General features: G+C 42.2%; 1 protein-coding gene across 1 annotated transcript; it reads left to right on the top strand.

Moving 5' to 3' along the window:
* RAB20 (RAB20, member RAS oncogene family) lies at positions 1 to 26,471 on the top strand. The gene is made up of 2 exons (XM_075436536.1): positions 1 to 351; positions 25,448 to 26,471. Exons 1-2 carry the CDS (start codon positions 180 to 182, stop codon positions 25,966 to 25,968), a joined length of 693 nt encoding a protein of 230 aa, XP_075292651.1. The 5' UTR covers positions 1 to 179; the 3' UTR covers positions 25,969 to 26,471.

Here is a 26,471-nt window from a genome sequence, read left to right as displayed (position 1 = left end):
CCGGCGGAGGGCGGGAGCGGGGCCGGGCCGGGGGTAGGAGGAGCCGGGGCCGGATCGCGGCGGCTCCGGCGGAGCCCCCGAAGTTTGCGGGGCCGGCGGAGGGCGGCCCTCGGCCCTCGTCCCGCCGCTTCCGGGGCTCCGCCGCGGCGGGAGGCCGGTCCGGCGCGGTCGGGTCCGCGATGAAGAAGCCGGACGGGAAGGTGGTGCTGCTGGGGGACATGAACGTGGGCAAGACCTCCCTGCTGCACCGCTACATGGAGCGGCGCTTCCAGGAGACGGTCAGCACCGTCGGCGGAGCCTTCTACCTCAAGCAGTGGGGGCCTTACAACATCTCCATCTGGGACACGGCAGGTGAGGGCCCGGCCCGGCCCCGGGAGCTTCTCCCCCCGAGGTGGGGGGTGCCGGCGGGGACGGCCTCGCCTTCCCGAGGAGCCGATGGAGCGGCGAACCCCCCGCTGTGCAGAACGTGGGTGCCCGAGCAGGTGGCTGCTGCCTGCGGGCTCAGGTGGGAGTTGGAGATGGCACAACTTCAGCTCCTCGCTGGGTGCCGTCGGATGTCCCATCGGCGTCCAGGCTGGAGTCGGGCTCGGGCTCCCAAGCGCCTCGCTCTTCCACGGCAGCGACAAGAGCCCGCTCATGAGGGCTTCGTGCGTGGAGAACGCGGGCCACGGGTGGTTTCTGGCTGGGCTGGGAGCGCGGGGTTGTCCGGCCCGCTGCGTTGCGGCAGGCGGTACCCCGGGGTGCGGGAGGGAGCGCGGGTCGTGCCAGGGAGCCCCGCGGTGGAGGAGGCGGGAGGGCAGGGGCTGGAGAAGTGGTTCGTCATCTTGGTCATATGGGCATCTCGGTTATTAGGTTAGGAGGATCTGCTCTGTCACGTAGAGGGCCAGGCTGCCCCGAAAAAAGAGATCTGTGGATCTTCTTGCCGGTTAAGTTGCTTGTGGGAGAAGTACCTCGTTCAATATTTTTCTTGTTTTCATGTGTAGCTGAATTTTGTTGAAATTTGTTAGTGGCAATATGAAGAACGCAGATTGTGTGTTCTTGTGAAACTCGGGGAGCTGCAGCGGCGTGCAATATGCCAGTTTCCTCTGGGTGACGTTTGGGAGGGAAGTTCGTTTGCTGTGTCAACTGCATGTCACAATCTAGTCCAAAATGGCTTTGCCTGCGTCGGGAATTGAGAAGGAGGAAGAGGGGGGGAATGAAACTGCCAAAAAGTGATGCAGAAACACTTTTTTTTGGGGGGGTGGGGAGGAGATGTTTAAGAGCTTTCACTTCTTGCATTTCTTAATCTATTACTATGATGAAAGCTCGCTAGCAGTAGCTCTGTTAAATACACTTTCCATGTCCTCTGCAGTATCTTTTAAAAAATTGTACTTCAGTTTTAGAAATGACGTGTTACTGTGGGAAGTCACTTGCAGGCAACTGCTACTTGTTTCTAGTAAGCCAGACCCACATGAGTGATTAGCAGTGGGCTTTATTTCAACAGAAGAATTATCGTGGTGAGATTGTTATTTGGTAATTTCCCTTATGCCCTGCTGCTTTTTTCTTTTTTGAAATCATATACTGTAAAATAAGTCCTTTCCAGGCTTTGTCTTCTGGTTTTAGAGCCCTTTTTTTCAGTCGTTTATACTTATTGCATGATTTTATTCAGTGCTGGTTGAGGTTTTGGTTTCCAGCTGTCTGTGGGATCGGGAAAGCTCCAGAGGTGGTTCTCCGTGTGCCAGGTGAAGCACCCAGGCGATACCTGTTTCAGGGCCACCTGAGCGTTCAGAGCTCGTTGCCTTCCTAGCGGCCAAGGTCCCTCTGTACCCCGGAGCAGGGCCGATGCCCACGTAGCACCGCAGTAGCAGTTCCCGCTGCTTCCCGAGGCCCGGTGGGACTCCTGTGTCAGGATGGCTGAAGCTGCATGTGCAGAGCAGCCGCTGAAAAGAGTTGTCGTGGTGTCGTTACGGGGGCATAACACATCTTCCTCATTCTTCTCTGTTGTTGGGATTAGCGCCGGGCCCAGTGTCCCCTCTTTTGCATTTCTGAGGCAGGTACGGGCTCTTGCACCCTGTTGGCTCGCGCTCCTGCAGAACGATGGAAGTTGCCAAGACTGCGCTAGACTCTGTCGGGGCCTGTGGGCTCTGGTTGATTAACAGCTCTCATGAATCTTCTAAGAAATAGTGGCTGCCAGGGCACATATATGCTTACTCCTGTCCTGGTGAAGAAGGAGGGGACCTTGTGGATGCTGCAACTCTGATGTTAAGTCAACAAGGGGATTCAAAAGCCTGCATTATTTATTTATTTTTCTTTTTCTTTTGTGTGGACCTTAGGTTTTTGCTGGCCACAACACGTCTACAGTCCTTGGTCTGTGGCTCTTATCTCTCTATATTGTCACTATCTTATCTCTGCCAGACGGGTACCAAGTAAGCTTGGATTTTTGTAGTAAGGAGGAGTGTAAAATTTAGCTCTTTTGTCTGTTTATTAACCTGACATTGCTTACTACTGAATTCTTGTGAAGCAGTTACAGGGTCATCAAATACACTGTTTGCTCTGACTGCATGTGTGTAGATATATAGCGGAATCAAGAAGTAAAAGATCATCCAGGATCTTAAAAATTCCTTAGCACAACAATATGACAAAAGTACGATTCAATGTTTGTACCCATCTTCCTTAAATACTGAGTGCCAGCTCAAGTCATCTGTCTTAATGCCCCAATAGTACTTCACACAATGCACAATGTAGAAATATGGAAGATTTGGCCTAGAAAATGAGGGGATGCGTGGTAGTAACTACTATGCTAATTCAGTGCTCTAGTAAAATACACAATTATACAAAGTTAACTGGAATGCATGTTCTTTTTTAATGTTCTCAGTTCATGTTATATTTAGTATGTGAATGTATGTTTATTTTTGTCATTGCTTATTGGGATTATTTTGGGGACTGTTGTCTCCATAGAAGTCCCCAACATTTTACTTTCAGTTCTGTTTGGATGTTTATTGGTTATTGCAGTATAGGTTAGACAGTTGGCGGTAACAATGTAAATCTCGATACACTGAAGCTTTGTTCCTATAACAGAGTTTTGTTTTCACAAGATTAAACTTTAGTGATCGATGAGTATATCTGCAGTAGTGATGACAGATCAGAAGTGAAGTGTGCATGGATATTTGTACTCCATCGGTTTAGTTGCTAATCTTATGAATTATTTAAAATGTGTGGTTTTTACTCATCACTCTGTTGATCTTGTATTACTTCTCACTCTGTTATGCAAAAAAATCTTACACTTTTCCCAGGAAGAATTAAATTTGCCTGCCAGAGTGCTTGGAATGTATGTTTCTGTGTTGTTATCGCTTAGTAAATCACAGAAATGCACACCTGACCAGTTCTACCAAGTTAGGTCTGAAGTGCAAATTGGTTGTTCTGGGGAGGACTCTTGGCTGTACATTTACACCCCTCCTTATCCTGGAAAAATCAGCTGCTTAGTCTAGTCTAAATCTTTCATATTCTTATCCGCAAGTCTTGTAAAATGGGTGCGCAGAAGTTGTCAGACTTGATTTTTTATGTAAATGCTCACAGCAAATAATTCAACATTTCTAGTTCTCCGATCTGATGATTATGAGAGAAGTCATTTGGAAATTGCATTCAACTCAAGGAAACAAATAAGCCACAGTTGGAAGAATACTTGGGAGAATTTATCACACGCTTGTCATGTTTTATGCTCTTTTTTTCCTAGCCATCTGCTTTTGACTGTTTCTCCATTGTCAGAGGCTTGGATAGATGGTCTTGTGTCGGACCCAGTATGGCTGCTGTTGTATTCTTGGTGCAGAGAATTATTTATTTACTCCTTAGATTCTGGCGCTACAAATTAGATTTGCTTATTTTCTGTTTGGGTCAGTTAATTCAAAGGAGTTAAAAAAAAATCTGCATAAACTATACAAAAAAGAGAAACTGCAAACTTTTAGCATGTTTTAAAGGACGAGTTGCCTGGATAGAGGCCTAGTCTTTAAAGCATGAGTGCTTTGAGACCTTCATAGTAGTATGTTTGAAGTAGTGTTCTTCAGAACCAAGACAGGTAAGCAGCAGCAGCATCAGTCAGAAGAACTTTTTCTTGTGGGAGGATTGGAGGCTGGGCTCTCAGGATGTCAAAGCTATATATATATGTGTGTGTGTGTGTGTATATATATATATATCTTCTAGGCAGTGTTGGCAGCAACTGCAGAGTAGACCAAAACTTCCTGCAGGGTGTTGATGGCATGTGGCTCTGAGCTAGCACGTAGCCCTTTGTCTCGGGCAGCGCAAGCACATCCTGAAATTCTGGGGGTCTCGGTCCTGCTTCACCTTGAAACCCGGAATGCTCCTGTGTGGTGGCTGCAGCTAGCAATGTTGTGGGAGTCTTTTGGGTGTTCAGGTATGTTTTCTGATGCCTGGATAATTCAAAAGGAGAAGCATGTTTGTATGTTAGATTTCAGTCTCTAAGTTGGCATTTGACAAGGTAAGTGGTGCCCCCAGCAGCAAGGTTCCTTAATTATTAATGGTCACGTCCCCCGTGTTGCTGGCTTAGTATTAGAGCAGCAAACTGGTAAGCTAATGGCAAGTATTTCATGAAGTTCGGTTCATGATCCTGTAATTGTATTTTGAGAAAGAGGCTGGGTTTTGAACTTGCCGAGAGATAGTTGTGCAGCGTGATAATGGGGAAACATAAAGGTCAACTGGGAGAGCAAACTTCCCTTCTTTTCCTTCCACTCGTCTTGAGCTAGCTGTCTGTGTGCGAGAACTGATTTGACTATTTTCATCTGTGAATATTCAGCTATTGGTTCACCCCTTTATTTTGCACCTCCACCCCTTTATCTTGCACCTGCAGATTTTTTTTGGTGACTTTTCACAGGTGGGAACTCACAGGGACAAAGGAGATAAACATAGCTGTGAACAGGCTTTTCTGTGGCTTGGGCCAGTGGCAGTGTTTCTGCGTAAGGAATGCTGGCACCTCTTGTGGCTGGTTGGCTGGTGTCTGGTGCATCGGTGCTGGTGAGCACGTGTGAATTGCTCACAGTTTCTGATCTCTGATCGCCAGTGCTTCGTTTGCAGCAGGGCAGGCAACTGCCTGGGCTGAGCTTTCTCAGGCTGGATGTGAGTGTTCAGCTGATGAGAAGTGTGAGGTTCCTCACTTGCTTAGGCTTTGAGTCTCTTGACTTCAGGGGTTCTTTTCATTACTTATCTGTGTGGATGTACGCTTCCTTCTGCGCGTGTTTTTCTGGGAAGGGGGTGACCCAGCAAAGTTCTCAGGGAAGGCTCTGGATGCGGTGTGAGTCAGCCTTTTGCAGCATGAGATCAGCCCGGGTAGGCTGGTCTCCTGGCTGCCCTGCAGGCAGAAGTTCCCCTGTGCGGTGAACAATATACGTGTTGGCTGTAGGTGGGGAGAAAGCATGGCCCTCCATCATACTGAAACGGAACAGAGAAAGAGTAGGATTAAGCAGAGTATTTTCCTCGCAAGTGAAGATCGATAGTAGCTACTCTGTTCAGCATTCTGCTATTTTTGACTTTTGGAATTAGAGGATTAGAACGTGAGAAAAGAAGGTTCAGATGAGACAGTGAGGTAGGTTGGTCAAAGCCAAAGTGGGCTCTGAGGCAGGTGGGAAAGCCTTTCTGAAGCTGATGAAGTGGTGACAGAGTAGCATTTGGGGTTGGGTGTTGGTGAATACGTGATGAGGTGTGTTGAATTGAGGAGTTTGCTTGTTGGAAGGGTTTACAGGATAGTACCCCAAAAAGTGTCTTGGGCATCTGGGATCTTTTGGTGAGGAAGGCCGCTCAGCGTCTACCTGTGCGCAGGAGGCTGGAACTTAACAAGATAGGAGATGGAAATTATGGAGAATAAAATGCTTGAAGTTTGTTGCCGGTGAGTCACGGCTCGGGGGCCTGTTGTCACCAAAAGTCTCTGAGTTTTGCCTTTGGGAAAACTATCATGCAGTATATGATGTTTGCCTCTGTGTATTCATTGTTTGTTGCAGGTAAAACACTGACAGCTGAGGACCAGTGCCTCATACAAAAATAGGGTGGCTTCCCTGGGTTGCTGTGTACGGTTATAGTCCCCACGGCTTGAAAAGGAGCGGAGGTTCGAAGGGATGGTGTGGCTAGCTGCCGAGAAAGTTCTCTTGTGTAGGTGGGGAAAACCCCTGAAGAGAGTTCACTGTCAGTGGGCCCTGTATCTAAAGCCTCTGAAGCAGGTTGAGAGGCAGGAATAAAGATTTAGCTTTCCAGCATCCCTGGAAGCGTGGTTTTGTTGTTGTGCAGCAGTGCACCAGATTACTTTTTTTTTTGTGCAAGTAGTGTTTTCTGAAAAGAGAAGAACAACTTGGGAAGTGATTAAAAATATGAAGAAATAATGAATTGTCTGGACGAAGTCCTGGAGGAAGTTCTATTTTCCGTGTCCCACAACTTAAAAATACAATGATACACAAGGAAAGTCAAAGGTGGCAAATTCACTGCTGCTGAAAGAAAGTGCTTTTATAGGCAAATGAAGTAAAAAATATGGAGATAACTTGTCAGAGGGAATTGTGAAAAATACACAGATGTCAAAAAGGAAGGGGAGACAAAAGTAACAGTTTGTTTATTCATCTATGGCTAGTTCACTTTATTGAAGGAAGAGTTTTGTTTCTAACGTGTAATTTTAGTGCTGACTCTTGGGGAGGCAAGCTGACAGGGAGGGTAAGCCACTTGTTTGTTCTGAGTACTAGGTGCAGGCTAAGAGAAATGTCGTGTATGAACCTTTGCAGTAACTTCTGTCTTCCAGCCCCCGTGTTAAATCCCCGCTTTACACGTGGTATTTGATAATAGCGTGCGAAGTGACTGCAGCGTTCTAGCCTAAGTGGGAAACTACTTGACAGTTCAGCGAGACTCTCTCTGGAATAGCATCAGTGACCTGAGGTCTGGTGAAAGCTGCCCAGTGTCACGCCGTGGCATTGTGGCTTGACAAACATTAGCAGCTTTGGAGTCCTCGGTAGCACCTCAGATTCCATAACGAAAGAGGTTGTCTTTGCTTTCTAATTTGGGCCTGGAGTGAGGTCTGAGTTTTAGACTCATATTGTAAAAGGGGGGTGAGGGGTTAATATTGTCCGTTTTCGAGTGGGTCTGAGTGGACAGTGGAAAGGAGAACAAGAATATATGTTTGTCTGGTCTCTGGGGCATGGCCTGTGTTCTTGTTTTTCAGTGAGAAATTTGCTTCTTGGCTTTGGCTGAGACAAATAAGTTTGTACGAGTCCTTGAATTGATTGAGTACATCTATCTTAAACCCATGTTTTAAAGCCCCAGGTCCCAGGCTGGAGGGATACAGAGAATCTTCATAATAAAGAGTTTGTGCCTTTGGCATTGCATCGTTTCTTCCCTGTGTACTGAAGGAAGAGGTGTATTTTCCAGATATCTTTGTCAAAATTGACTTGACAGCTGAAAGGTTAGTTAAAGTATTGAGTGTCTGCTTTGTGACGATATTGAAAATGTAGGAGAGAGGGAGGCGTGAACAGGAGAAATGGTTAGACAAACAAAGTAAATGTAAGGACAAACCTGCTGACAAAAACTGCAGATATATGGAAATTCATCTTCATAGTGGATCAGGGGCAGGTGGGAGAAACTGTAGAAAATTTCAGAAGGGTGTCCAAGAACTGGATTATTTGCTCCAGTAAAACAGCTCTCCTAGTAGGTTATGTGCAAAGGCTTAAATAGGCGTTCTGTGCAAGACAGCGCGTTGTTAATGCCCTTGTTGCACTCTTCAGTTTGACTTGAATATTTGTGAAATGTGTACCTGAGCTATCTAAGAAATGATCACTCGTTCAACAGTTTGGGCATGAGAGGGGAAAACACGGGGGTGGGGTGGGATACTTTTCTCCCCCGTGGTTCTCTCTCTAGCAGAGTAAATAGTGTTGTGCAGAATGGCAAAAGTAACATAGAGATGAATGTGTACAAAGTAACTCATGTTGACCAGATTCTGGTTATTTCTAGGGTACCAGCCACATTCTGTAATGAAAAACAAATAGCTACTTAAAAGTAGTATTGGGTGTTTAGGTGCCTGAACTTAGGCAGTCTGTGTTGTGGTGCCTTTTTCTGCAGACTATGCAATGAACTTTCACTCTTTCCTTCAGAAGGAAGGTGACAGTGGGTACTCGAAATACAAGTACAGGGCAGGTAACTAGCTGTTAGCTGTATGCTTTTACAATTACTTCTTGGAGGGCTCATGTATGGCGAGTACTTCTCTTGTTTCATCTTGCACGTACATACGCACTCCGGTGCACAAATGTCAAAGCCAGGGAGACTCATAGCCAGCTTCACAGTGCCTTGGCTGAGCTGCTTCTGATACTTAAGCTAGTTTAAGTATCTTTACTTCACGCTGCGATCACATCTTAGATTGCAGATGAGTTGTTTGCTTCACTATAATTATTGTCTCATGTTGGAGCCACTAGCCATGTGAGCTTCCAAGTGATTTTTTTCCTGGGGCAGCATTTCACTGGCTGAACTGAGGGCGAACTTGGTAATTCCTTGTCTGAGTCACGTTGTACTGTTGCAAAATATCCAGACAAGTAACCTTTGTTTGGGTCTCCGTAAAAAAAGATGCTGAGTCTGTGGTGGATACATCTGGAGCCATTGAAAATTAGGGAACCGGAAGAATAATGTTATCTCTCAAGAAAGTCCTGGGATTTGATCAAAAGGCATCAAACTTGTGAGAAGTTCCTCTTCCTATGCCTGTCATATTAACTATAACTTCATACGCACTACCTGAGGATATGCCTAGGAAATGAGATTTGAACTTGGTGATTAAACTTAGTTTATGCTAATGGTATTGCTGAGAGCAAAGGTGGTCAAAGGAAATGAGGGTTTTTTTGCTCTTCATTTGAATGAATTCTCAACAGAAGTAGTTTGTCATCCTTTGCCACAGAAGATCCAGGATAACATCCTTTAGGACAACCAACTCAATAAGCATACAAGATTTCCTAATCCTACTAGCTGACCTGGGCGTGGAAGAAAACGATTCTGGAAGAGAACTTCTTCACATCGTTTTTGAAGGGAGATGGAACATCAGATGTGTTTGTGAATCTTCTGGTGCATCTTTCCATCTCTTAGGAAGCAGACTAGAATTGAAGTTGTCTTTGCGTGGGCCACCAAGGAGCCATTCATGGAAGAACTCTGCTGACAGCCTAAAGACCTGTGTGAGCTTGAATTTGTTAGTATTTTATAGACAAAGCAAAAAGAGGAGAATGTGTATTTCAGCTTTTGCCTTTTCACCTATTCCATTTGCACAAAAATAAATTTCAGTCTAGTTTGTTGCATGGTGGAAACTTCATGTACAGGACTCCAGGAAGAGAGACATTTAAAACTTTCAGTACTCAAACAGGCTAACGTCTTATGATGAATTAAAGCTTCTGTGCTTTCAGGTTGTTTCTGTTCCACCCTTTCACAAATTTTTGTTTGTTTGTTTTTTCTTTTTTCTGTCATGAAAATAACTCCTCGTACCCTCAGGTACAGAGAATACCTCCCTTTTCCCTTTTTTTCTGGCCTACAGGTCAATGAACTGAAGATTGGAGTAATTTTGTTCAATAATGATTAAACATCTAGTGTAGATACTTCTCCCTGTTCTCTCGGCCTCTCCTGTTGATCCACTGACATTTTTTCTTCAATCTGTTACATTATTTGATGCTCCTAACCACTGATTTTGTACTTGAGTAAATTCCTACAAAATACAGAGAAAAGATGTCCAGCCATCCAACTACTCTTGTATGCTTAGTTTAAAAATAATTGTCTTCAGTACAGCTGAAATAGCAGGATATTTTTGTTTTATATTCTGGAGCTGATGACTACTTAGGAATTTTTAGTCATTCATAATATTCAACCATAGATACTTAAATACGTGAGATGTTATTTTTCTCTTAATTATATGATTAACTGTAAAAAGAAGGATGGCTTAGTTAGACCGTCAGGAAAATGTTCTCCCTGTAAGAATATATTAAATAGAAACCCCAAAGAAACAATTTTGGAGGCAGGGCAAGAGAAATTCATGTGCAGCACACTTAATGGAGAATGTGAAGCAAAAGTTAGGTAGGTGGAAATAGCCTTCAAAACAAAAGAAATGTTCAAATGCTTGTCATTGGCTGGGTTATAATTTCTCTACATGAAGTCAACCAACTTTGATTTCTCCTTAAGCTCATGTTCCCAAGTCACTCAGTGACAGCAATATGAAAACATGTGTGTGCGATGTTGTGTCCCGGTTGCAGTGACCTGCCGTTGAGCTCCAGCTCCCCGCTTCCCTTTCCCCAGGGCGTTTGGGCTGACCGACTTCCCTTTCTGGTTGTGCAGGTTACTTCAGCGATGGAACTGAAGCCTCACGCAGTTTAATGCCTTATGTTGTGAAAGTCCTCAGAAGTTCAGTTTCTGTTCTTCATAGTGGGGTCTGTCATCTGGACTTACCAACCTGTTGTTGCTCTCTTCTTCATTGTTGAAGTTATAGATAAGGGTCTCAGTTACATTTTAGAGGGTTTTTTGTTTATTATTTATTTGTTTCTATTCTCCAGCTGTCATTTGCTCTCAAAAAAAGTAAAGATTTTCGTTCATGCATAAAAGGGAGAAATGACAGGGGTCTGTAGCAGTTTATATTTAAAAAAACGAACGAAAGAAAAAGCACTGTATAGTTGAATTGTCATCTTCCAAGCTTCATAAAAGGGATCGTCAAATCTTGTGAGTTGCTCCAAATGAGACTTAGGTGTTTTAAAGCAAAACAAAACACCCCACTGGTACAATGAGTGTGATTTTCCCCCCCTGCCTCACCGATGCAGACTGTTCCTTATTTAAAAAGTAAATCTCTAATTTTGTGAAACTGAAAATGTCTCAAACAGCTCAGCTCCTCCAACCCCCACCAGTATGATTACTTCTTTTTTATGAGGAGGAACAAACACTCCTGTAGGACTGTCTTTAGGACATAAGCTTGCCCTTCCATGGCAGACAGCAGTATGTATCACATTCGTAGTGTTTCATCTCCTTTCCCGTTCTAGCAGTGTGCGCCCTCTCCACACTGTCTTGCTCAACTTCTTGTTTTACTTCAAGCCTTGGAAGCCTAGTGGGGGTGGAATAGTTGGTGTCTATCCTCTCTTTGAGTGGCAGGGCACTTTGTGACCTAGACATGCTGCCTCATTACCTAATTATGACAGAAAAGGATGTAATGCATGCAAATCTGTAGACAATTCCCTTTCGGTAGGTAGCTGCCCCTCATGACGTGAGGGTTGAATGGGAAGACGCCGCACAGGGGTAACATTGATCTTTGTAGCTTATTCTGTATAGAAGGTTCAGAACTGAGTTGTTTATGGTTTTTAGTGGTCCTCCCTTTGTGCCAGTTTGGAGAACGTTGGTGAGAGGAGATCAATTTTTACCGTGCCTGTTTTGTGGTTTTCGTTTCTTTAATCCTCAGATTAATGCCTCTAAACAGTGAATACTAAATACGCTGTTAAGAGTGTAGGCAGAGAAGCCAGCAGTGGAGTTATAAGGGAGAAGTAGTGCTGGAAATGTAAAAGCCATGTGTTCATCTTCGCCAGGGCCAAGTTCTGAAAACACAAGCCACGCGTCCTGTGATAAAATTACCTGAGTGAGGTGAGCAAGTTGTAAGTGCGTTCCTGTAAGGCCCAGGTGGCAGCTGTATGTCTGGCTCAGTCTCCCACTTCTGGTGCTTGCTGAGACAGCCCACCGGATCACCAGAACTTCCTCCTGCTTTTGACAAATAGCAACTATCCGGAAGCACCCAGTGGAGAAGACTGCAGCTGAATAGAAACTGGTGGTGGTTGGTAAGGAGTAGAAGCAGTTGTAATTTTCTTGAGGATATATTATGCGTGAAAGAATTGCATGCATTCTTAGTTGAGAGCCTGCCTATAAATGAACTGATGTTGAAAAATCATAAAAAGAGCTGTCTATTGAGTGAGCTTAGGTTTATGTCCTGTGTTATTAAAGTGAGTGTCTCTTAAAAAAATTAAAGAGTAGATTTTTCATTCAATTTTCAAGATCCACAACCTTTAATTCTACCCATTTAGCAAGCTTTAAATGTTTTTCAAATTGCTAATGAAGGCTGGATTAAAGTTAAAATCAGTATTACAAATGAGGAGCTACCATATAGTTATCGACTACTACTGAGTTCCATTTCACCAGAAGATGGTTTAACTTCAAACAAGAGGCACTTGCTAAGTATCTGCTGGGGCAGATCATCTGTGGGTGCCTCCTGTTGATGTGGTGACCCTAGCTTCTCAAGGCATTCCAGACAACTCCGTGTTATTCATTATGCGTGCAAGAATCATATCTCATTTTTGAAACGTGTGACACAGAAGGTCACTTCTGACAAGACAACCTGCCAGGGCTCAAGTTCTTTTTCTGTGAAACGTGGTTTCTGTTTTTCAGAATATGAACGTTATGATTTGTAGACACTTTTTCTTAGCACTGAAAAATGATGACTACCAGCATTCAGATGCTGTTGTCGTGCACTAGCTTCTGGTTTGTAAAAGCTAGGTCATTTGGAAGTATTTCTAGTCCTCCTCTTTCGGTTATCTACTCCTAATCAACCTGGAAAGGTACTAGTAGGGTAAAATATTTATGGAAATAATGCTTGAGGTACTGTCTGCATATGGGCTTAGTAATTAATTTTATCTCCTCAGGGAATCATGGCCAATGTCCTTGGGTCCCTCTATGTTGTAGAGCCCCAGTGACTGTACTGAGCAAACCTGCGCTGCTGCTGTGGGAGAAGAGAAGGGTGCCTGGCTGTGGGGAAGATGTGGGTTATGTGACTGGCTTGACCTCAGAGTCTTCCAGGCTGATTACTGAAGGCTAAAAAGCTGCTGCTTCTGGTGCCCTGGTGCTGTGGTAAAAGCACCCTGGAGATCCCTGAAAATGTCCGAAAACTGAGCTTTTTGCAGTGTCTTAAAACCCTCTGGCCGGTCTCCTGGGATGGCCCTGAAGTGGAGTATGGTGCGAGGGGCAGTGCCAGGCTTTTTCAGCCGTCGCCACTGCTGATGCTTCCGAAGTATTGATGGCAGGATGGAGAGAAGTGTCGCTGAAGCGGCGCTGATGGAAAATAACTATTGCTGTAGCTAGTGTTCATGTAAGTGAAACTCTTCTGTGGGTCTGTGAAAGGGAAAGCTGACTAATCGTTTTCTCGCGTGACCCCCCCTTGCGTCAAAAAAGTTTATAGCTGCACATTGCTGGTTTGGTTTCCTATATTTGGGAAGGGATTTGCAGACTGACAGCCAGGAGGCAGAAATAATATGGTGTGTTTGGGATTAAAGTGGTAACACGGAAAAAGAATAATCCTAATACATGAGACCATTTAATTTCATTTATGGTTGGATACAGAACTTAATCCAAAGATGATCTACAATCAGTAACAATGAACTATTTTTCTTCTCTAAAATGTTGCTGGCCTTAATTAAGATGTTTATTGAGCAAGGAAATACCATGAACTTAAAAATGGTATGGTGTGTTGTATTGATTGACTTGGTATGTATGTAATTACCCTTCTGCAAAAAATCGGTATGTATGTGGTTACCCTTCTGCAAAAAATGCTATGGGGGATTTTGGTTTAAAAAAAATTGTAAAGAGGTATCTGAGGCAAAAGCAAAGTATCTAATGAGGAAGTTGAAAAACCTAAGTAAACTTAAAACAGGAATAAAAATGAAGAAAAAGAGGAAGCATTTCTCGTCTGTGAGGGAGCGGGCAGATGCTGACTTACCAACTCTCTACTGAGAGCTGGCAGGAATGCCTGACGAGTGGTAGCATTTCAGAGCACTTCTTGAGATCCATTTAGGAGGGCAATCTCAATTAACCCTCATCATCTCTGAGTTTATTTTATTTTTTTAAAATCACACACCTGTATCAATGTTTGCTTGGGTGAACTGGAAGCTAAGCTGACTTGCCCGTTCCTTATTGAGCAACATAAACCACCCAGTATGTGTGGAGTGACCTCCCGGCCCCGCAGTGCCAGTCGAACTGTGCTAAAATAACCCAGCCGTGCATTCCTGCCTGCGCTAAGGACCTGCTTCTCAGCTTGAAGAGCAAACTTTGGGAAGGAATGTGGGCTTTGAAGATCTCCTTTCTGTGTAACTCTGAAGATAAGGACCTGGTAACAGCCTCTGCTTAGCAATTGCATGGAGAAGTGGGCTCAGCTGCTGTGCCTGTGGAAAGGAACTGTAAATTTAAGGAAAAAGTGCCAGTTTTCAGGTACTGGAAAGAAAAGCAGGCTGCTTTTAGGACTCATCCTGTGGAAAATGAATTGCTTTTCTGTAGGAGGGACTTTTCTTGGAGGAGATGGATTGGTATTCCAGTGGGTGTTATGACCAAAAAGTTTCTTGCACAACCCAGAGGCGAGGCTGTTCTAAAGCCCTGTCCCGTAACCGGCCTCTTTGTTACCCACCACTGAGCAATATTTGACCGTCAAGCTCTGCTGCTGCAGTTAAGTGTTCAGTGCCATTGCTTCCCATAGCACTCTTCTGAGGTAAATCCAAAGGGGTTTTTTCCCCTCAAGGTTTGCTTCTAATCATATCTTTCCTTAAGAAGGTCGTCTGCCAAATGACCACTTCTTTTTGAGCAGCAGTTAAAATTTGTCTTTAAACATAAAGCTTCAGAAGAATTTCACATCAGTGACTACATTTTACTTAGATTCAAATTTCTGAATTAATCCGTGCTCTCCTGCTCCCATTTTAGTACAGGCGTGCAGGAGCTTCATAAATTTAACTCTCAAAGCACCCTGCCATGTTGCCTTTTCAGCAGAGATGGTGTTGATACTGGATTTCAGCTGGAGTTCTGGTGGAGCACTCGCTCCTAGACAGGAGGATAACATCCCATAAATCTGGCATGTCGTTGTTTCTTTTGTCGGACTTCAGTGTTTAGGTAAAACGTCTTCCGACGCAACTGCGAGGTTTCAGAGGGAAATAGATAAATACCGGTTTCATTTTTTCAGCTTGTGTTACAGATGGACTCAGTTTATGCTTGCTGGTCTGGTGGGGATGAGGTCAATTCTGTTCTTTGACAAAGCACTTACCCTTCCAGGCAGCTGGAAATACATGAACTGCTTGAAGCTTCTGGGGTTACTTCCCTCTCTTAAAAGTAAACACAGTAGATCAGGAGAACTAAATCAAATGGGTGGTTTGAAAAAAGTAACTCGCATGTAGCTAAATGAAAAAGTTATTCAGAGCTGTAAAGGTGTCAGTGGGATCTTTAGCTATAAATGGGGGTGGGTTGGTTGGGTGTTTGTTTTTTTTTTTTTGCACATCTAGCTAAAGTTTTTGTTGGCAAAAACGTGCTAGGTAGCATGGCTAGGAGCTTTTTTCTATGTAACGCTTTTTCTTACTAGGCCTCATATGATTAAATTTAAAATTATGGATGGAAAGCATATTGGTAGAGTAAAATTTGGTCTGTGGAAACTTTGATTTTTGAAATTAAAATTCTCGTGACTTTAGAAGCTCAGGCTTAATTTCATTATTAGAATGGTAAGTTCTGATTTATTCTTGCCAGCAAGAAAAAAATTTTGTATTTATGCAACAGAACAGATTCCAGGTACTCTTTTGCGCCAGAAAGGCTGAAGCTAGTTCGTGTGCTAAATCCTGTAGATAATAGGGATCTTCTCCAATAGTATTTCTTCTCCTCTGTATAGGAGTTTTGCAGCTCCTTTGTCTGGTGAAGACATTTCTGGTTATAGATAACCATCAATGTGCATTTAGTCCAAAGACACTGAGTTTATAAGTCTCTTTATGAAAAGATTATTGCAGCTAGAAATATGCATACTAAACAAATCTGTAAGGCTGCAGATAATGGTATGGGGTGCTGATGACTCTGGCCTAACAAGAAGGAAGTTAACTCGTACAGGAATACCTTTCGGAGAGGAGAGTGGGGTTTTTCCTGTTGGGGTTTTTTTTGGGGGGGGTATATATGGTGGGTGTCATGTTTTTTTTCTTCCGTTTTTTTGAAGAGGATACATAACGCAGCTGAAAGTCTATCAAAATTCAGAGTCTGAAAGCTGAAATGCAGCCACCTAATTTGTGGGATATTAACTTCTCATTCTTTGGTTGCTTTACAAAATACAAGTTCCTCAGTCACAAGATGAGGGCTGAATGAAATTCTATCTTCTTTATTACGCAGGAGATCAGACTCGAATGAGGATTACACTTGATCTCTGGCCTTGCTCTGTTATTTTTTTTTTCCTTTTGTTTTATTTTCTCTTCTTTCCCTTGTTAACTTGACCTCCTCCTTCCCATGAGTGTGTCCGATGGGTCTGTCTTTGGGAACCCATAATGGAAGTCTTCACTGACAGTTATGGAATAAAAATTGCCAAACTACACTTCAGAGCTGGATTTAAAATGTTTCTGGGAATATTTAAACTAGTTCATGACTGAATAATACAGGATTTGTCAAGATTTGACACGGCATATTTATTATAGCTGAGGTGTGGGTGAGAGGATTTCATCTGCAGTCATCAGCTTTTTTGGATACCTCTGTGGCTCTGCAGGATGTAACGATGAACTGATCATCACCAGCGTACGCTGCTAGGCATCTGCTTTTAGTTTAGCTGCCTTTCTAAAGTGAAGGCTTTGCTTAAAAGCAAATTTCTTTGTAAACTATTATGCTGCTAACTGTCAAAAAACCACAGCAAATTTTTAACTGTGTTTCAGTTGTGGGTTTTTTAAAGGTGTGCTGTGAATTAAAGCTATATGTCTTTTGAATCACTTCTGCAGCACATCAGAAAAATGTTGTGATATTTATTTTGGAGCTTCTACCAGCATGCGCCTAGAAAGGTAATCTTTTCGGAGGATATAAACTAAAACTAACCCTGTAGCAAAAATTCCTGTTATTTTCTGTTTTGCCACTTTTATTAAATGGAGTTTTGTGTGAACCTTTTGCTGAAGAAAAATGTGTCGCAACAAGCCATCATCTTCAGATAAAGCCCAGATGATCCCGCAGATCGTTAGCCACGTCTTCCGGAGTTTGGCATGTGACACGCAGTACACCACGCTGACATTACTCTTGCATAACTTCTCAGCTTGCTATTTGTCCTAACAATAAAAGGCCCATTTAAGTGAACTTCTTTGGAAGAATTGTTTTATGTGAATTGTGCCAAAGTATCACTTTTGGAATGTTAATTGAAGTGGTGTTTTAATAGCGATTAAAGAGTCGGTTGAAACTCCTTGACCTATTGGTATAGTTCAAGTTTGGCGAGGGAAAGCGGATCTCGGAATGGCTGAAGGGATGAAGGGGATTGTTCTTCTGGCTGGTCAGGGCTGTCTTGAATGGGTTGTGCTACAGTCACTCTCGGTGTGTATAGCAAAAAAGAAAAAAAAGAAACACAGCCAAAATAGAATTATGAACGCTTTTTACCAATGAATACCGTAAAAGGAGAAGCTAATTAGTAATAGTTGCTGCTGTCATTTATTTTAGCTGGCTATTAAGATGACTTTCGTTTTGAAAAGGCTGTAAACTAGCAATAGGCTTGAATCTGTAAAGGAACAGAGAGCACGTTACTATTAGGAAAGTTATTAATCCTTTTAAGGGAAGGCTCATCTTTCAGAAGGTAGGTAAAGTGGCTAGAATTTTAGGGAAGAATCTTTTACGTACTTCATATTTGTTGGTCCCTGCTGAAACATGTCCTGCAAACCTTATTTATGGCGTATTAGTTATTTTTAGTTTAGTTATTACACTTAAAGGGGAGGGGAAAGAAGTAGGCTGAAAGAAATCTGTATATAGTTTTTTTCATGAAGTGTATTACTGTTCCTAGGTATAGAGTGTAGTGGAATTTCCATTTCTAGTAAGTAAACACCCCCTTTTTCTTTATTTCAGATGGCTTCTAATGATTCTTTTTGTTTGTAAGGATTCTGAATTGATTCCTTTCCCAGCAGTAGTGGTGGTGATTGCAACTCAAAAATTGAATTCGTATGCTGCCTTTGTATTAGAACAAGCAAAGAGAGCAAAACCTCATACAGGGTGTGGTGGTGGTTTTTTTTTCTCTGCAGCTCATCTTTATGCTCTTTAAAAACTTACTCTTTTTCCATCTTTGTCCTGCTTTCCATATCTGTTTCCATGTTCCTTTTTTTTTTTTTTCTGAAATGTAGTTGGGGGTAGAAATACATGATTTGTGTTTTTAGTGCCCTTAACTAAAGCAGGGGAAGTAAGAGTTGAGTTGTTTTTCTTAATGCGCACTGGTAGTTGCTGGTGTGGACCAGCCTTCCAGGGGGTAGTCATCTACTCTTGACAGAATGTTAATAGCTAATTTAGATGCCAAAAGGATATTGGTTTTGTTACGTTAAGAAATGGAAATAAAGGACGAGTTTTATTTTTTCCCTTGCATATTACATTGCACACAGAATCCTCAGTAATGATGCTTGGTAATGCTAATCATGTAATCCAGTTTTTCCTAAATACTGTCGTAGCTTCTCCACTTATTCCATGGAGAATATATTAATATCTTTTAAATATTCCTGCATAAGTTTGCTGGGGACAAGTGGTTATACTCCAAAGATAAAAGATAAGTTTTTTTTAATTTATGTTTAAGAATTAGTCCTTTCAAACCGCCCTTCAGTTATTCATCACTGTGTATTTTTCCTCATTTTTGATTCCTATCAAAATTTAGGTTCCTTAATAACACTGTTTACATATATTTTGGGATATGTTTTATCCCAGACGCTGCTGGATCCCCGATGGTAGTTTAGCAGATTTCTGAAAAAAAGATCTCTCTTTAATATTTTTGTTTGCGCAGAAGAGTGCAGCTTAATCTCTCGGGAGAAAAGCCATACTGTGGTACCATAGCTCACAAATTTGGGGTTATAGGGGCAAGGCACTTCCTGTTTCATCAAAACCTTTCTCTGCCTCCAGTTAGATAACTGGTTGGATTTTCTCAAGTAACTTATCAGGCTGTTCAGACAAAATCAGATCTATTAAATTGGGTATTTCAATATTTGGTAGAATTCTGTTCTAGAATCTGCCAGTAGATTGTATAGGATTTCTGTATGTGAATTTAGCAGGGACAAGATTATAGTCACATCCTGTAATGCCACTTCCAGATGAGGAAAAGAACATTACATTCTTCCCATGTAATAGCACACTGAATCCTTGAGGTCTGCCTTTTATTCAAGTGTCATGGAGTTAAATGTATTAGACGGCATCTTCTGCTCCACTGTTTACGGTTCACAAGGCTTTCTCATCTGTGGCAGACAGTTCAAATACATCTTTGGTTCCTTGGAGTCTGGGACTTGCCTCCATTGGAATATTGTGGTCTTTTTTTAGGGGAAGATATTTGTAACATTTGAAACAAATGTCCGGAGCGTGTTTGCCTTCCAGAATGGCAGCCTCTGGGGGAGGAGAAGAGCAGCTCGAGCAGCGTATTTTCTTTATATAAAAGCAGGACTGTAAATATCGAAGCCTGACAGCATCTAGGTCTTAATAACTTGGGCTGTGAGCTTGTGAATAATGTCTATAATATGGAGTCTGTGTGTTGGTGAGAAGAAGGAACCATGCGTGCAGCATGATGGTGCTTTTATGTGTTTTTATGTTTTAAATTGGAGTGAAAAGAAAAACGCTTTACAGACTGAAGTTGTGTTGATTTTTTCTATCTGAATTAAGTGATTCATAGACAACAATAACGCAGCGGAGCGGTTCTAGTCTTTCTAGTCATGGATTTTTGTGTCCAAGGGAAACATTTGTTAGCTGAGGTGTGATATTTGTAGTATGATAATTAAAGCTGACTGAAGGACAGGGCTCAGTTTGATTGTGATTTCTTGTCTTGCCTAAGCAAGAAGCGAATGATTGCCCCTGTTCATGTGGCTTTCTTGCTCATGCTGAGGGGCCGTTTTGCAGAAGCAGCTTTAGAGGCCCACAACAATTCACGTTTGTAGAGTGGGGATGTTTGCAGGGTCTTGGGAATTTCAGACTCCTTCAGAACTCAAAGTTTTTGTTCACCAGGTAAAAAATAGATTTAAGGGAAGAGATGGTCTCTTTCGCAGTTTTAAATCTTTCATTATGAGATAGAGATACTTGACGTTGCAATTGAGAGTAAGTTGCATTTAGAAATGGAGTAGGCTTGTCCCAATCATATCACATTGAGCCCGCTTTCTTGACTGACTTTTTTCAATGGTTTTTCTTTGGAGAGCTGTATTGAAGAATTTTCTTTTGTTCATTGTTCATTTGACCCATGTGGCTGTTATTTTGGTCTTCCATGTGTAGCTGTTTCTACTTTAAAACATGAAAGTGAAGCCCTTTGGGTATTAAGATGAGTACTTTCCTATGTTTCTGTTATGTTCTGCTTTGGCCAAGACATTCATATCTAATTTTAATAACTTAAATAGAAGCTCTTGAAATAGGGCACAGTTCTCACCTTGAATGTTGATTCATATCTAAGTAATGAGTGTAAACAAAATAAATGTCGTCTAGATTTTTAGTAGAGCCAGTGATCTATTGCATTCTGAAACTTCAATATATACAAGTATCTTCTATAGTGTAGAGTTTTGAATGTATAACACTAGGTGAAGGTAGAGGTGTTTTGGGGATTTGTGGTGGTTTTTTGTTTTGGCCCCCCCCCTGCCCTGGAGACTTTCATTTGATGGGGAATTTTGTTTTGGAGGAAAACCAAATGTTGGTGTTTTTCTAATGGATTGGGAAATCATGTATTCAGACAGCTCCTGAATATGTAAAAATTGAACTCTCCAGTGCTTTATGACTCATTAGTTTCCACTAATTCCTACTTAAGTCCTCTACATTAATCCTTTGGGATGGAGACCTTTATTTTTATCCCCAGGTAACCACAGGCATAGTCCAGTTCTTAATAAAGCTCCTGACTTCAAGGGAAATGTGATAAAGGCCCCTAAAAGAAATAAATACCAATCTTGAACAAGGTAGTGTAGAACTCTGATTTCATAACTGTCCAAAACTTAACAGCCTGACTCATATGTGGGCAGGGGAATTTTCCTGAAACCTTTAGGGACCTTTATTGTTTGTTCTTGATAGTATATATCTTGGTATACGTGCACAAACAAAAATCTCAGTTCCTAGCAAAATTGCTTGCCCTAATGTCCTTTAAAAGGTCACAACTTTACTGCTTTGTCGGCAATCAGAAGGAAATGCTGTTCCCTTTTTAAAAGGGAGCTGCTTTGTCTACTCTTGCGATCACGCAGATGTTCCTGCTGAGGTAACTCAAGAGCATCAGGGTCACCCTTTGAACCTTCACCCACTGCAGCTGAGTCCTCAACTCTCATTTCTTTCTAATACTCATTTCTGTGCTGTGTCATGGGTTTCATACTTTCTCTTTTCTTTCCTGCTTTGGCTATTTCCTTAGGGCGCAGTTCCTGTCTCTCTTTGTGTGCACTCAAGTTCAGACTGTTACAAAGGCGAAAAAGAGTTTGAAAGGCAAAACCTAGCTGATACCTTGTGTTTGCGTTAATTCTTCTCTACTGTTCAGATTGCAGTCCTGCTTAAATTACAGTGAAAATCCTTGGAAGATACCTGGTTTATGGACTGAGAACTTTCTGGACCATTTTGCACTCTTGTGCATTTTCAGTGCAGTGTTAGTGTGCTTCTGTCGCTTACCTTTGTGTTCTCCACACTACATAGTTACTTTAGGAACTAAGAATTTAGGACCCCACTCAGACTGTGATACCAGAGAAAGCACAGTACTTCTGTTAGTACTTTCTGGAAGACCTTTTTAGCTCTTTAGTATTTGTGTTGTTTTATTCCCTGAAGACTTAAAGTAACAGTCTGTTTTGCATTGTTGTACATGCTTAACACTGAGATTTAAAACTTGTTCTTCCAATAGAAGATTTCTTGAAAGAGTGTGTGTGTGGGAAGTTATGCTACTTAAGAAATTGTGGTGAAAGCCTTTGAAGAGGCGGTAGGTAAGGAACATTCAGATCTGGCTGGAGGAAATCTTTTGCTCTCATAAGCATCAGCAGCAACTTCACAGGCTGCTTTGGATACTACCCAAAGGACGGCAGGCAGGAGGAGCACTCCGAGGAGACTGGGGCAGTGGCTAGCTCTGCTGCTGTCAGTGGATCCCACAGCTGGGAGCTGGGAAGAGAAGGGGATGCTCCGTCAAGCTGTGGTCGCATCCAGAGAAAGTGTTCACGTGGGCTGCTGCCTTCCAGCTGAGAGGTCGGGGTGCTGTAGGAGGCTGCCTAGACCAAAGCCTACGTTCAAGTCTCGGCACACTTTAAATCTAGCCTTGCTTGTTTATCAGGTTGGCCTCCTGCTAGGTCTGCTTTTCCCTTCTTTCTCCCTTGGGTTTCTTATGAACTTCATGGTACTGAGGTCGATTTGGCTCAAAATTCTTCGATTTGCTTATGACAGCCATTGTAGGACTTTGGAAAGACTTGTTGGCTGCGCTTCTCCTGCGTGGGTGAAGTCTGCAGCAGGACTTCATGTACTTGCTGGAAGAGCCTCTGAAGAGGTAGTGGTGCTGTAGGGTTGTCGAACTGCTTTAAATAAGGCAAAACGTAAAGATGAAAAGTGAAAATTAGTTTTTGGTTGCTTGGCTTTAAGAAATTTCCTTAGTGTTGTGTCCTTGTGGTTGATTTGGTGGTTCTTGCAATTCCTTTGATTGCAAATTATCTGACGGTTCTGCCACTCTTTCCTATTTTCTTTATTTTTTTAAAGGATGAAATTGTTTAATTCTTGGATTCAGAATTTATAAATTAATTTAACTGTGTAAAAAGGTACATGATTGTAGTGGGACCAGACAGGTCCAGAGAGAGAAATAACTGGCCCTAAGAAGGGGGTGGCTGTTCTCATGCAATAAGGTTTTCACTGTAATGTCTGATACTATTTTGCCTGACAGCTCGGTGACAGATAAGGTTTATTAGTTTAAATACTTTGTGAAGTTTTCGGGGGTTTCCACATCTAGGATTGTTCCAGCCCTTAAGTTCCAGGAGTGGTCTGTACAAGGAAACTGTGCTGCAAAAATAAATTATGCATTTTTTTCTGCATGTAGATTGTGCTGTGTGGGTGAGCGAGAGAAACTATCCATAATTCCTCTGACATAATTAATCCCTTATGCAAGGTAAATTCTTCTTACTGTTTCTTTCCCATTTTTTCAACAATATATTAGTTGTAGAAGTAGCCAGTTTCTAGTTCCAGTGTAAAAATGTCACGGCTGATATTATGCTGTGCAAGATTAGATTAGCATACCAATTCCATAACACAAGTAATAGTATTGTTCTAGCACTCGGCTGCTGTAGCAAATGATTTGGGCGGCTGGATTTTGTGTCTTAGGCATCTGAAGTGGGAGAACGGGGGAGGATGTATGTTCCATTGTGGTTTCCAGACTGCAGTATAATCAGGATTCGGATGAAAACAAAGTAGGTCACGGCACAAACTTCTAGTGAAAAATTGGAGACTTTTAAAAACTCAGAGTGCGACTGAAAGTACAACTTTGAACATGAGACTGTAGGAAAAAGTATAAAAGCACTGACCTTCTCCCTCTCCTACACCCCAGTCTCCCTTGCCCAGTGTACCAAAACACGGGGGTATCTATTCTTCTCCCCCTCCCCCCCTTTTTTTTTCCTACCTTCCAGATCATTGGTTAAAGAATTTCTTTTGCTGGAAGAAAACAAATAAGAGGTTATATGAAACTGCACGGAAGCAATTCTCCATAAACTTTGCCTAATGCTTTTCTGAACTTCATTCACTGAACTTCTGACCTCTGATGTCGTATAACACTGCCAATTATTCACCATGTAGGAAAGTATTTAAACCACATGCATGATTTTTTTGATTTGCATACTTCTGAGCATCCTCGCCAGCTTCCTTTAAACCTCTTTGTAGTGTATCCTGCACCTTTTCAAATCTATTTCTCTGGCGGTTACCAGTGTTAAAGGTGTGGTGAGCTTTGGATTTCATGTCCTAGCTTGATGTGTTTCAGTTTTGTTTTACTGATAATGATGACATTTTGACGCTCTTCTGGCCACCGTGGAGTAGTGTCCTGAAGTTTGTCAAAGGACTTAACTACAGTGACTCAAAGATCTATTTTAAGTTCTAATCCTGACTGGAGATAAGCTCTAAGTTACTTTCACAGTGTGCATGTTCATGGGCAGATGTGTTTTCCGAATATACACTGACCCATATTTTTCAGCGTGGATTTCTTCTGCCTTTCCTGTTCCACAATCACTTACAAGCATTTCATGATGCTGTAACTCGTGGTGGTCAGTAGCTTTGTGAAGAAAATTCATGTAACCAGATTTTCTGTAAGTGGAGGCTCTGTGCAAAGAGACTGTACAAGAAGAGTTGATAAATGATGATGCTTCTTAAATGTTCACAAGAGCACAGTTGGCTCTTTTCTATCTTTTTTTTTTTTTGGGTTCATTCACACTTCTGTTCTGTAGTGACCTAAGGCTGACTCTGATGGCTGGTTGAAATCGAATGTGTTTTATCTTTTTGTTGATGGAGTTTTGGAGAGTAAAGTGAACATGCTACAGCAAATTCTAGCAGGTATTTGGGGAAAGTTGCGGTTTTCGATAGGAAAGGAAAACACCGTTTGGCTGTCGTCTGCCTCATTTCCCTTAGTCCCTTTACAGCTACGGAAGAACACTGTATGCTTCCGAGAATTTAAAGAAGAGTCATTTTTGTCTTTCAAGAAACGAATCTGAAGGAGACCGTCAAGGCTTAGGTGGAAGTGCTGGTAGATACTCACAGAATGACGAGGAGGAAGAAATGTTTTGTAATTGGCTGTTGGTTATTGAGTGATGGTCAGGGCAACTTGAAAGACAAATTACTGTTAAAAAGTAGTTAGGGTTCTCTATATTGTGCATGTTTAATACTCTAAAAACAGTTTGAGTACTTATGGTGGGATAGATGCACATCAATGCAGGCTATATACGACAGCATTAGAGACAAGTCTTTTCTTGTAAAGCCAATGTACCTGAGAACTGTGGGCGTGTAGCATAGGACTAAATTGCTTACAAACCCCTTCAAAACCTAGGAAGAGGTGGATTACTGACTTTGATCCAGATTTCTGAACTGGATGCACTTGAAAGTGTGTACTGAATTTATAGGAGTAATAAATTCTAGCAGAATTTAGAAGAGTAGAACTTATTTTTTGTTTATAAATGGTTAAACAGGTGGAATGGGCCATCTGTGGATGCAAGCAGGGTAGTTGTTCATGTGACATAAATAAACTAGTATGCAATTTGATAAAAAACAAACTTTTTTTTTTTGCTTTTTGCAACTGAATGCTGTGTCACACTTGCTCACTTGCTCGTCTTTACAGATTCCTTGTCTGCAACTGAGCGAGTGGTGAGCTGAGCTGTTCTGTGGCACTGTTACACTCTTAAGGAAAAGCAGAAGGAAAAAAACTGAACATGCTGCCAATAACACATTTTTACCTTCCCTGCTCCGTCCAAGCTCATGAAATTGGCTTAAAATTCCTTTTTTATGCGGTTAATAATGCAGCTTCCAGCACGCTAACTTTTTGTTGTGTTTAAACCCTTGCCAGGACGGGAGCAGTTTCACGGCCTGGGGTCTATGTACTGCAGAGGAGCAGCTGCTGTGATCCTCACGTATGATGTGAACAGCCTCCAAAGCCTGACCGAGCTGGAAGAAAGATTCTTGGCACTGACAGACAGCGCGAGTGCCGACTGCATTTTTGCTATTGTTGGAAATAAAGTTGACCTCACCGATGACTCTGCTTTACCACCGGATGAAAATAGACCTGAGAAGTCTGTTGCCAGCTGTGGCTCGAAGGTGCGAAAACAAGTCCGGGCAGAGGATGCGATTGCACTCTATAAAAAGATACTGAAATACAAAATGCTAGATGAGAAGGATGTCCCAGCAGCTGAGAAGATGTGCTTTGAGACCAGTGCAAAAACAGGATACAAGGTAGATTACCTCTTTGAAACGGTGTTTGAGATGGTAGTCCCAATAATTGTACGGCAGAAAGCAGAGGGGCCACCACAAACTGTAGACATTACTGACTACAAGCCAGCAAAAAGGACAAAATCTGGCTGTTGTGCCTGAAGCATTTACACGACGTAAGAAAAAGGGGGTGGATTGTTCACTCCAGCAAACTGAGGAATAAGAAGTGCTTGCAGTTCACCAGAAAGGAGAAGTCAAAGAAAAAATCGATGAAATGATGCATGTGATAAAACGAATCTTCTGACCATTAAAGGTTTCTTGGAAGCTCTGTGTATGAAAATGGGAATGTGAGTGAACTCATGGAGGAAGACTTGCCAGTTTCCGAGGGCTCTGAAGACAAATGGTGTCTTAGTACAACTGGTAGGGACAATCATCTGAACAGTTTTGAAGGAGTCTGATTTTTAATGACTCGCCATTTCATGTTGCATGTAAATGATCCATCTGTGTACTCTTGGCAGCTTTCACATGTTTATCGTCTTTCCCCTTGCGATTCTAACTTTGGAAGATTGAACACGCGGTACTTTTTTATTCTTAAAAAAAAAAGAAAATCCAGATATAATTTATATTTGTAGCTAATAAATCAATTACAGTCTTTTTATGTCAGA

The sequence above is a fragment of the Opisthocomus hoazin genome, chromosome 1 (genome assembly GCF_030867145.1).
Source record: "Opisthocomus hoazin isolate bOpiHoa1 chromosome 1, bOpiHoa1.hap1, whole genome shotgun sequence".
NCBI lineage: Eukaryota > Metazoa > Chordata > Aves > Opisthocomiformes > Opisthocomidae > Opisthocomus > Opisthocomus hoazin.
This window is presented reverse-complemented; position numbering and strand designations above follow the sequence as displayed.

What these genes read in the sequence shown, in the direction of transcription:
- RAB20 (XM_075436536.1), top strand. Translation starts at nt 180, where the DNA reads ATGAAGAAGCCGGACGGGAAGGTGGTGCTGCTGGGGGACATGAACGTG. An exon ending in CTCCATCTGGGACACGGCAG is followed by an intron (nt 352 to 25,447) that starts GTGAGGGCCCGG and finishes AACCCTTGCCAG; the next exon opens with GACGGGAGCAGTTTCACGGC.